Genomic DNA, 12,861 nt, shown 5'->3' with positions numbered 1-12,861 from the left:
TTCTTGTCTCGTAGAAATTATAAAGTCAGCTCGCTTCTGCCATCCTGTAATCGCTATCGCGCATTCCAACAAATGCTAACTACACATCGATGTTCCGCGATTCACCTCGACGCGTTCTTTAACCTCTACCTATCGCGTCATCTCTTTCATTCTCATTCACTCCTTTTATTTCATAGTTATACTCACATTCATTAATTCTTTCTATCTCGTACACGTACACACATTTTCCTCTTTTTCTTTCTCTCCTACACTCTGCATCTCTCTGCTCGCAATACTAACGATCGAATCGAATTAAAGTCATGCATACGAATGAAAATACTATTGAATCAATCGTTACAAAGTATTACTATTGATAATCGATACTATACGATAAATATCTATAATAATTCGTGATACATAGCTTCAAAAACTCGCGGGTACCACGTACGCTCCGACTCGAACCAAAGATTTCCTACTTTACCGACGACGTTGATAAGTTCGAAGGATCTTGCGAGAGTTTCTTAAAAATCTCGATAGGTAGCGTCGTAAACGTTCACCAACATGGCCACGTGCTAACGAGGGACGTGTTTACGCGAGCGAATGCTGGAGAAGGAAAGAGAGAAAGGGTGGAAGGGGGAGAGAGAGAGAGAGAGGAAGAGTGAGAGTGAGAAAGAGAGCGGAGAGGAAGAGAGAGAAGAAGAGGTTGAAAGATAGGCGTCGCCGTCGTACTTATTTTTCAAACGCGTGTATATAACGTATCGTCTTTCGTGACTGGTTCTCGTGTTCCTCGTCGCGGCGACGACGACGTCGACGTCGACAACAACAACACAACAACAATAACAACAACAACAACAACGATAACGACGACGACGACGACGACGACGACGACGACGACGACGACGACGACGACGACACGACGACGACACAACAAAAAGAAAAATGTTCCCGTATCATTCTTGATCGTCCTTTAAAGATCGAGTACTTTGACTACGTTGTTACTGGCGTTGCTGTTTCTCGCGGTGGTGGACATGGCGGGCATCGACGTACATCGTGTCCCCAAGTGCACCTGCGAGGACAAAAATAAGGAAAATGTATTTGAGGAAGTGCAATCGACGAGACGTCGCTTAGATACTCGCATGGGTTCATCAACGATGACAACAAAGATGACGACGACGACGATGACGACGACGACGACGACGACGACGACGACGATGACGACGATGACGACTACGACGACGGTTTCGAGAAATTATCGGCCACGTGGAAGTTTGGCTAGAGTTCTCTACGATAAACAAAGAGCCGACGAAAGATTAGAAGCATATGACAAAAGACAGGTTAGTCCGTGTATATCCCTCTGAATGCTATCACCAAGAAATTTTAGGTTATGAATCGTTATACCCTAAGACAGAGTCATCTGTTTCTCGTACTTTATCAGCGCGGCGCTCAATGAGAAACACCACTGACGCTAAAGCGCCTGCGTTTCCTGCTTCCCGCCGCCTGAGGTCACGTCTGTCCTTCCAGGGACGTACCTATCAACGTTCGGTACCTTCCCTCTCCCTTCCAATCATTTTTCTTTCTCTTTCTGTACTCTCCCTCTTTCTCTCTTTCTCTCTCTCTTCTTTTTTTCTTTTTTTTTGATCGAAACTTAAAACTTCTTCATATTATTATATTATCGTAAAAAAATTGACATTAATTTTTTTTTTTCGACGAGAATTAAATATCGCGTGAAAAATTTTATTTCTAGATACGTATATGTTAAAAAATATTATTTCGTTAATAACGTTTGATAGGTATACGGAAAAGGGCTATAATACGTGTATTTAAGTACGTGTATAATTAATCAGATCGAATCTTTGATTACGTCGACGCATTATCAAGCTTATCATTCTGTTAGATTCTATACGAATCTCCTAGATATAGTCGCATCAAGTTTATAAAATATATTCGCGTTAATTCTAACATCGTACATACATGCATACATATATACATCTCTGTTTATTAATACGAGTCGCCTATTACGCACGCTATCACTTATTTTTATACTTTTTCGAATCGTACGTCAAAGATTGATTATTTATCTTTGCCGAGGAATACAGACATTATTGCTACGAAAATATGAGGAATAAGAAAACAACATAAGAAAAGAAGAGAAAAATTCTTCGCCCAAGTTATTTATGTTATAAAATTTTACATACATATATACATACATACATACGTACGTACATACGTACGTATATATATTTGGTCATAATTTTGTTTTCTCTTTTATTTTTGTTTTCCAAGAATTTTAACGAAGGTCTTTCGATCCCCGCCTTTTTTTTTCTTTCTATAAAGAAACGAGCTCTCTTTGAAATCCGACACATACACACACACACACACACACATTTTTTACCAAACAGTAGATAATTGTTGTTGAAGAGGGTGGGTCGAGAGGAGAGGAATAAGAAGGAGGAGGGAAATGCGAGATCCGTGTCGAGGTAGGTAAAGGAAAGAGAGGAGATAGTAATAATTAGTACAATTACCGCACAAGGCCGACCACCAACTCTATCCTCGCTTTTCTGAGACGATCCTGCTCGAGAGTCAAGACCGTGCTCGGTAATTATGGGATAATTACGTCCTCGATATTCCTGAAACATCTTCGAAAGCGCCTGGAGCGTCTCGTCGGAGTCTGGCTCCGCGTGAACCAAAACCTGGATCCGCCCTATTTATAATTGTAACGAAAAATTCGAAACTTTCGGTTATTCGAATCGCTTATTCATTTAGAACGAATATTTCGTACAACGTGTACAACAAAATGAAAATAAATTTATATATATATATGTATATATATATATATATATATATATATATATATATATATATATATAGATGTTAATCGATAATTTATTTTCTTAATTAACAACGATCTTGATCGGATACGATTTTAAAACTTTCTCTTGTACGTAATAACCTCGTTAACGCAGAAAAAAATTATTGAAGTTTTTCTTCTTAATCGTGAAATAAATATTCGCATTTTACGTATATGTCGTAGAAAAGTATTAATTGATTTTTATATCTATTAAGGACGGTCTTGAAACGAGTATGATTTTAAAACTTTCTCGTGTATAACTTCGTTGTTTAATCAAAAGTATTACTTTTTTTTTCGGATATCGAAATATTCGCATAGATATTATTTAAATACGTGTAACTAAAAATTACTTATTATAAAACTACGACTTATATATAATAGTAGCGTTGGAGAATTAATAATCGAGCGATGTTACCTCTACTACGACTTGGCTACGAATGAGGGACGATAAATAAAACAAAGTCGTGATAACAACGAAATCAAAACACAGCGGTCACATTCATCCCGCGACAATGATAGAATACAAACGTTAGCGTCTTAATCTCTTTCTCTAAAAGAAATAGATAATATAACGACGAAATCAAAACACAGCGAGCTCATTTACTACGCGACAACTTTCGAGTATAGACGTCAGCGGATCAGTCTTTTTCTCTAATAAAGAAATAGGTAATATTAGAAATAATATTAGAGATAATGTTAGAAATTAATATATTTAATTTCGTCATCCAAAAGAAATAAGTAATATTAAAAATAATATTAGAATTAATATATTTGATTTCTTCCTCTAAAAAAGATAGATAATATTAGAAATAATATTAGTGATAATATATTTAATTTTTTTTCTCTAAAAGAAATAGGTAATATTAGAAATAATATTAGAATTAATATATTTGATTTCTTCCTCTAAGAAAGATAGGTAATATAAGAAATAATATTCGTAATATTCATAGAGTGAAATTATATTAATCTAATATCAAAGACATCGTTACAAACTTCTGCGTATATTCCAAACGTGTCTTTGCGTGTTGGAGAAAATCGATAAACAATCATTATTTACAAGTTTAACGACGAAATCAAAACAAAGCGATCTCGTTTACTACGTGACATTGGTAGAGTACAAACGCTAGCGTCTTTGTTTCTTCCACTAAAAGAAATAAATAATATTAGAAATAATATTCGTAATATTCGTAGAATGAAATTATACTAATCTATTATCAAAAATATCGTTATAAATTTACACGTCTATTCCGAACATATTTCTGCGTATTAGAGAAAATCGTTAAACAATCGTTATTCACAAATTTAACTAAAAGATTGACCCTTAGCTATTAACACGAAAAGAAAAATAAAAGAAAGAAAGAAAGAAAGAAAAAGAAATAGGACATCGCAACGTTACGATAATGATATATATAATCGTAGACAGAAAACGAGTTAAGTCCTTTAACAGAGAAATTAATCAATTTGAAGGCAAAACGAAGTTTACAGTTAAATCGTTTCATTCTCATCGATATCACTCTAATCGACGTTATCGACAAATATCTAGAAGAAAGTAAATAGGTCGTTTCGTTCGTTCGTTCGTTCGTTCGTAATGGAGTAGAGAAAACGGGATCATTATCATCGTGAAGGTTTCTAAAACTAACAAAACTACGTAAGGATTTTTCACAATTTTTACGTGTTCGTCGTATAAGAAAAGAAAAGACGTACGATGACCAGAAGAAGAAGAGACAGCTCTGTATATACGATGTGTGTCTGTCTGTGTACATGTGTCTCTATCTCTCTCTTTCTCATTCTTTCTGCGACGATAGCAACGTCGACGAAGAGATGGAAACTTATTAGAAACTTTTGCTTGAAGAAAGAAGAAGAGGAAAAGTTTTCTCAAGTATGTGTGTGTGTGTGTGTAGCATCGTTCGAAAAGAGTAGGAGGAAGACACAGTATCGTCTCGATCGTAGAGATCCAAGGATCGATCGATCGAGATACGTTCGTGGAAACTCCCACCTTCTCCTTCTTCCTTACATCCTCCTCATCCTTCTGATCCTTCTCTCCCTTCTCTTTCTCTTCCTCCGGCAAGTCGAGCATGGAAAAACAATAACCCTCTTTATCTCCAACGTTACGAGAAGGCACTTTCGACGGAGGCGCGTAAATCGATTCGAAAGGTCGGCCGCGTCGCGTGGGCGTCACTGAGCGGATTCTCGCGGCTCTGAGACGGTTTTTTTAGGGAGGTGTGAGGGGTTGGAGGTTGAAAAAAGAAAGAAAGAAAGAAAGAAAGAAACAAAGAAAGAAAGAAAGAAAGAAAGGAAGGAAGGAAGGAAGGGAGAGAAAAAAATTTGAAATTCGTGAGAAGGTTTGCGCTTGGAAGGTTTCCACATTGAAATCGACGCTGCTCGTTTTCGTCGTCGTCGTCGTCGTCGTCGTCGTCATCCTTCTCTTCCACCACCACCTCCTCCTCCTCTTCCTCTTTTTTTCCTTTTTCTCTTCGTCTTGCTCATCCTCTTGCTCATCCCCTAAGAATTTTCGACGCGTCGTAGCTTCTTTTCTCTTCTCTCTGCCCCTTCCAAAACCTACCAAGACCCTTCTGAATCCTATGTCTAATATCCCTAAGCAAGGAACTCGCGCGAGGAACGAAAGGAACTTTACTCGAAAGGCGCCTGTGTTTTAAGCTTTTAAAAATGGCGAGACGAGCCAAGGAGGACCCACGTCAGCTCCTTCCTTCCTACCGTACTACTATCGTTCTATATGAGAGAAAAAGAGGGAGAGAGATGGAGAGAAAGAGAAAGAGAGAGAAAGGTGCTTCGGATGCTGCACAGGGCGCTGCTTTGAAATATTAAGTGACTGATGGATGAGACTCCTGAGGGGAAAGCACCATCTCTTATTTTTACTCGTCTATGCTTTTTCGGTTTCTTCTCTTCTTTCCTCCCTCTCTTTCTCTCTTTCTCTCTTTCTCTCTCTGTCTCTCTCTTTCTTTCTTTCTTTCTTTTTTTCTTTCTTTCTTTCTTTTCTTTTTTCACTCTCACTCGTTCCAACTTTATAAATATTTCTCCTTTTAACTTTGCAGTTATCTGAAAACTTGGCCGTACTTAATTAATTAATTTCCCATCAGATTTTTCTACCCTCTAACATCTTTCAAGATAAAATAACCCAGAGTTGGTGATGCTAGAAAATTGAAAGAATAAAGATAAAAAAAGAAGAGAGAGAAGGAAAGAAGAAAATTAAAATCAACGAGTGGTTGGTCGAAGGAAATATATTCACGCGTTACGTTCCTCTTCAGATTTTTCTTCGTCTACTCCTACGAGTAATGTCTACCTGTCTGATGGCGGAGAGAAAAAGAAAGAAAACAAAAGAAAAGAACGAAGGAAAAATTGAAAGAAGTAAAAATGAAAAATCGATCGATAGTACTTCGAGAAAGGGGGAAGGGATAGATCATCGCAATATTCTTGTTGATCGTTGAACGATGATCGTCATGTCGAAGATAGATCGCGTTTATACGATAAACACGTTCCTGTAATCACAGTCGACACGCATGGCAGGCGCTAAATGACAATGTAAATAATGTCGTTCGACGATATTCATTAACTTGCTCATGTAGAACGTCGATGGAAATAACCATAATCGTGACCCGTGAAAAATAGAGAAAGAGAGAGATGGAGAGATAAAAATTCAAGAAAGATGACGACGTAGAAGAATCGGTTGATACGCCTTCGTCTACTTTATAGCTAAAGAACAAATTCTAAAGGCACTTATTATTGACGCTTCTTCGTTTAAGAAATTTCAAAGAGTAGATCTTTCGAAGACTGATATTTCAACGATGCATATATGTATCTTTGTATGTTTGTCTGTGTGTGTGTGTGTGTCCGAAAGGGATCTTTCTTTTATCGATCCATATGATCTGACTGAATCTTTCGATGCTTTACGTACGCATACAGAAGACCGGTTACGTCTCTGCCGAAAAACCATGATTCCAATGTGGACAGGAGCGTGCCTTCGAACTCGCGTACGATTTGTATTTATGTCTTTATTCTTACGAGAGATACCGGTTTTTAAGAGAGAGAAAGAGGGGAGGAGAGAATGAAGTGTCTCTCTCTCTTTCTCTCTCTCTTATGTAATTTACTTTTACTCGCTTTAAATACTTTTCTTTATTTCTTTGTCTTTTCTTTTTTTTTTTCAAGATCAAGCATTCGCGATTTTCTTTAATCAAAATTCCATCTTCTTATATATACAATATTGATCGTATTATTTTAATTAGAAAAGAAAAAAGATATGTATGTATATAATTTGAGAGAAAGGGGGCATCTCTCTATTGTAGTATTTACTTTGATTTCGTTCAGATACTTTTCTTTATTTTTTCACGATCACTCGAGATCTCTTCGTTAATAAAAATTCGATCACTTTTATTTACTTCTCTTTAATTTTTTCTTTTTTTTTTTTCTTCTTCTTCAAGATCGTACAAACGCAATTTTTTTTAATAAAAATTCGATCGTTTTTATATACAATATCGATCGTATTATTTCAATAAAAAAAAAATATATATATATAGAAAGATCATTTTTTGATTCATACGATTCATTCATAAAATGTTTCTTATATTTATAACGTAAAGGAGTTTGTTATTTTTAAAGTACAGTTGAATGTTCGTGCAGATAATTAGTATAGACGAGTTTGTCTCAAGAGAAGTAGATATTGTATGAAGAAGAAGAAGAAGAAAAGGATCTTGCGATCTGCGCAAAAGTATGATAGAGAAAGATAAAAATTGAAAACGTGCTATGGCTCTCTTCTGACACACGCTTTGTAATTTGCAAGTTATTTCGCACGGTTCTATACATATCGGATAACGTAGCCTCGAGGTGAACGAGGATCGTTATCGACTCTCTCTCCTTCTCTCTCTTTCGAAATATACCTTAAGGCTATGGCGTAAGTCTAGATACAGAGAAAGAGAGAGAGAGAGAGAGAGAGAGATGTTTGAAAGACAGAGAGAGAAGAAGAGAGTTTAGAGACTTTAGAGACAGGTAGATAAGGAGATAGATGTAGATATGAACGAACGGATAGATAGCTAGTAGATACGCTAATCTCGTTTTATCTTGAGTCTCGGGACCTTTGACCCTTTGCCTTTTCTTGTGAAATTAAATTTATAGAAACTGAAAAAAGATTGACACGAAAGAATGGAAAAAAGAAAAAAAAAATCTCACCGATCGAGTAACGAAAGACTATCATTTTTCTTATTTTTTTTTTCCTTCTTTTTTTCGATTTGTTTTCTTCCAATTAATTACAATAAATTTAAATTAAGTCGAGAGTAAAACTCTAGTCGAACATAATCTTCATTATCACGTCTATCGATTTGACGAATGTAGTAAATAGCTGAGCAGAAAATAAAAAATTTTAAAAATTTAAGAAAAATTAAAAAATTTTACTGATTTATTTAGAAAATTTTACTATTTAATAAACATCATACTCTAATAAATATGTTTAATAAAATGAGATTATTACAAAAGAGAAGAGAAAAGAAATAATAAAAATTCCGCAACTTTTTAATGAGATCATTTAGTAAATATCAATTATTAAATAAACAGATATAGATCAGAATAGATAAGTGTAATTGATAAGAGTATCCACGGTTAAGATGAAAAGTAAAGAGCATAAGGAAGTGTTCGCACGTGTTTTCACGCACGATCGGTCACGTGGCTCGCGCCACCAACATGAAGAAAAAGAAGATGAAGAAAGAAGGAAGGAAGAAAAAGAACAAGAAGAAGAACGAGAAGAAGCTACGAGGCTAAAGTAAGAGAAAAGCATAAGTAGGAAAACTCGAGGAAGTAAGGACTACGGTGTGTTTTATCTTTGAAACCTATAAGAATTCCTCGATAATGAGCAACCGGCCAATGGATGAAAAAAGATGAATTCTTTTCTTCATTCCCCTCTCTCTCTCTCTCTCTCTCTCTCTCGAACGTTATCTCGCGTTCGTGTTATCTTTCTTTTGCGTTATCCTTTCTTTTGGCAGAAACGAGAGTGATATTCTAGGCGCGAGCTACCTCGTTAGCCGATATCGTCGATCTCGTCGATGAAAAGTTCTCTCACTCTCTCACGGTTAGTTACACCTCCAACGCTTTTTCCAATCAGCTCTTTTACCGCCTCAAGACTTCTTCTTTCTTCATTCTTCTTCGTTCTTCTTTCTTCTTCATTCTTCTTCGTTCTTCTTCTTTCTTCTTCGTTTTTCTTCTTCTTCTTTCTTCTTCATACTTCTTCGTTCTTCTTTCTTCTTCGTGTTTCTTCTTCTTTTTTCTTCTTCATACTTCTTCGTTCTTCTTTCCTCTTCGTTTTTCTTCTTCGTTTTTCTTCTTCTTTTTTTTTCTTTCTCTTCGTATGATCTCTCATCTAAAAAGAGAACCACTCTCTTTTTCCTCCTCCTCCTCCTCCTCCTTCTCTTCTTCTTCTTCCTCGTCCGCGTTTGCCTCTCGCGAGAGAGTGCATCCCACGTTGGTTTGACGCGAGAAAAAGCCCCTCGAGATAAGCAGAGCGACGTTTTATACGAGATTTCGAGACAAAGGGGAAACGCTTCGAGGGTGCGACCAACACCAACAGCAACACCACCACCATCGCCATCACCATCGCCATCCTTTCTTACTCCTTCGTCGATAGTGGGATTGATTTTTTAAAAGGGAACTCTTTCTCCTCCTCTTCTTCTTCCTTCAACGCGAATATTACTTCTCTTTTCTCATTGAATTATAATATTATTCTTTTTTTTTTTTGGTCTTTTTTCTGACAGCGTTAATTCTGTCTAAATCTAATCCTTCTTTTTTCAAAGGACTAAACTAAAAGTTAGAACGCAGCTTTGTAAATTGTGTAAATTGAGATGTACGAAATTGATAATTTTTTAAAGAGAAAGATTAAACAAGAAAGGTGTATGTATACGTTGACGAAAATTATGTGACACCTACGTATTAATATTATTTTAATAACTTGGATAATAAAATATAAAGAACGAATTAGAACAAATTTATGAAAAAAAGATGTACATTTAATGTATGAAAATTACGCGGCATGTCACATGGATCAATATCGTTATCTAATGAAACGAGTTACTTAATGAAATAAAAAAAAAAAAAAAAGATTATGCAATTGATTGAAAAAATTCGTAATGATCGAAATAGATATTTATTACAAAGGATTAATTATTTATGAAACTAATCGAATATCGAGTATATTGTTCGATATGTTTGTTTTCGAACGAAATATCGAATTCCATTTCTCACCCCTTTTGCCAATGCTATCGTAGTTTCACGCTCGGCACCACCCGCAGCAATAGCATAATGGCCACAGGAAGAAGAGAATGCGCTTGACTCGCGATCCTACACGGCTTTGGAATCCGAAGAGCTCCACGTACGTACGACCGGCCAAACATCCCCAGTATTCCTCGCGAAAAGCATAAACTGCTTCTCGAGGTCGTTCTTTATCGTTTACACTTTACGTTGAGTTTACACGTGCTTCTTACCGAAAAGAACGGACGAAGAAAGAGAAAGAGAAAGTGTGCGAGTAATTGTACGTACCTTTTTTCTTTTCCTTTTTTTTTTCTTTTTTTTTTCTTGTTTTATGTTAACTATAATTTGTTTTACTCATTTTCTTAAATGGAGAATTGTTATATTTAAAAAATGATTAAACATTATATAATCTAAGATTGTTATAATATTGTTATCAAATTATGAATAATACAAGATGTATATAAAAGATCAAAAATTGAATTCTCTATAGCAAAAAGATAGCAAAAAATATATATATATATATACATATTACTGTGATAATCACTGTCGTATTAATATAAATCATGAGTTACATTTAAGGGTTAATCGCTACTAAAAAAAAAAATAAAGAAAAAGAAGAGACAAAAATTAATAAAACGCGATTAAATTAGAGTTAGAATGCGTACCATCAATAAGTATACACAGAGAATGAAAATGAAATAATGATTTATTTCGTGTCATGTCGAAGACATTCGAACATATGTAATCTATGATCGATTATGTATGTACATACATACATACATACATACATACATACATACATACATATACATACACACACACACACATATTATATACCTATATTAAAAAGAAGGAACAAAGCACAACGTAGGACTTATAGCCCTATAGGATGATTTAATATTCGAGCGAGTCTCTTCGCGTTTTCTCCACACGACGTGTAGGGACCGGAACCCTCTCTCGTTTCTTTCGTCCGCATCCAAGATGAGATGCGTTTGAAATGTTAGAAACCCTAACGAACTCGTTATTCATGAAACGTGCTCTTGATCCACCGAAACGTAACTATTCGCAACGCGGCAAGAACTCGTCCGATCTCGGGATAAAAGTCGATCGTTCGTCCTCCTTCTCATCCTCCTCTTCGTCGTCTTCTTCTTTCTCCTCCTCCTCCTCTTTCTCTTCCTCTTTCTCTTTCTCCTCCTCTTTCGTTCCTTACGACTGGTTTCGCGCTCCTTAGATGGCGATGATTCTCTCTATCTGTTGACTTTTTCAATTCTACTGTAGCATAATTATTTTACATCGAACACGATAAGAAAGACAGATTTTTCTTATATTCCAAAAAAAAGAGAAAAAGAAAAAAATTCTATCCATCCGTATCTACTAAATCTCGTCTATAAATAAGGTGTTATGTTAGAATTAAAAAAAAAAAGAAAAAAGAACAATTTCAACGTCACATCAGATACAATAAATCAAACAACACCGAAATTGCTTATTTTAAATTATATTTTCGATCTAAGAAACACAAGAAACGCATACGCATTTTATTCAATTTATCTAACGATCTGTGATAATTTCTTTCTCTCTTTCTTTCTATTAAATGCAATGTTATTTAAGAAATTATCAAAATTGCAATTACACGAAGGCGATCAACGTTAAGACTAAAATCATTTCTATCCTGTTTTATACATTTTCTTCTTTTTCTTATCCTCTCTTTCCTTTTCTTTTCCTTTCTTTTTTCAAATATATCTAACAATAAATACGATTCTTATAAGATTGCTATTGCAAGGAGAAGAAATTTATCGTATCGGTGAGAAGTTCTGCTTCTGTCGTGAGAGTTAAGCGAGAAGCTACGCAAAGATCGGTAGTCATTTGAAGCGAAGTCGTCGGAGTCGCCGGTGAGAGACGTTGATTTAGATGGCTGTGATTTCCGAGTTGGCTACTCGTCCTACGAGAGTGCGAGAGGATCGACGAGAGGACTATATATACATACATACATACATATATACATACATACATACATACATACGTATATACATAGGTATATGTGAGCACTATAAGGATGAAGGTGCGTAAAGACGTCGAGGTTGTCTTTCTCGCTTCCTCTTCCTACGAGACGATTTCCCCCCTCCCCCTTCTTTCTCCCTTCACCCTTTCTCTCTTTTTCTTTCTCTCTTTCTTTCTTTCTCTCTTTCTCTCTTCTTCTTCTCTTTCTTTTGCTACTCAGCGCCACGGAAAGTTGCCACTAATGACAGAAAGAGGAATGCTGTCCGGCAGCGCGCGACCACGTCGGTAGCCATTTGTAATTCTCCGTGAGAGAAGAGAGAAAGAGAGAGAGAGAGAGAGAAAGAAAGAGAGAGAGAATAAGAGGAAAAAAAAATGGCGAAAACATCGAATCAAGGTGCGACGACGATGGAGGAAGACCTGGACAGGTTGGAATTAGCGACACGTTGCCGCTCGTAATTAAAATCGCTTGGGGTTGCCCTTGGGAGATCTTTTTATCGTTTGGCTATTACCTTCGATCGCGCGATCGGATGAACGAATGAAAATCTCTCTTCTATCTCTCGCAATCAAGTATTTTCATTGTCAAATCAAATTAGTGGATATCAAGACGTTAACTGTTAATCAATTTTTATATCGTCGTACGAAGAAAATCACTACGATCTGCCATGATTTGATCTTATAATAATAATAATAATAACAACAACAACAATAATAAATAAACAAATAAATAAGTAAATAAAAGGATATAGAGGGAGAGAGAAAGAGAGAGAAAGAGATAGAAAAAGCAATCGACA

General features: G+C 35.9%; 1 protein-coding gene across 5 annotated transcripts in view; it reads left to right on the top strand.

Annotated features, from left to right (window-relative positions):
• Positions 1 to 608: 608 nt before the first annotated feature.
• The window catches only part of LOC127063353 (protein-L-histidine N-pros-methyltransferase), a 30,460-nt gene continuing 18,207 nt past the window's right edge, over positions 609 to 12,861 (top strand). For 4 of the 5 annotated variants that reach the window (XM_050993023.1, XM_050993024.1, XM_050993021.1 and 1 more), the window contains exon 1: positions 609 to 1,313. In XM_050993023.1, the coding sequence (XP_050848980.1) occupies positions 1,008 to 1,313 (306 nt within the window). In that variant the 5' untranslated portion in view covers positions 609 to 1,007. The remainder of the gene's footprint in view (positions 1,314 to 12,861) is intronic. The other variant, XM_050993026.1, reaches the window with a different exon arrangement.

This window comes from Vespula vulgaris, chromosome 4, assembly GCF_905475345.1.
Source record: "Vespula vulgaris chromosome 4, iyVesVulg1.1, whole genome shotgun sequence".
Taxonomy (NCBI): Eukaryota; Metazoa; Arthropoda; class Insecta; order Hymenoptera; family Vespidae; genus Vespula; species Vespula vulgaris.
The sequence above is the reverse complement of the archived record's forward strand: the minus strand, read 5'-3'. Positions and strand labels throughout refer to the sequence as shown.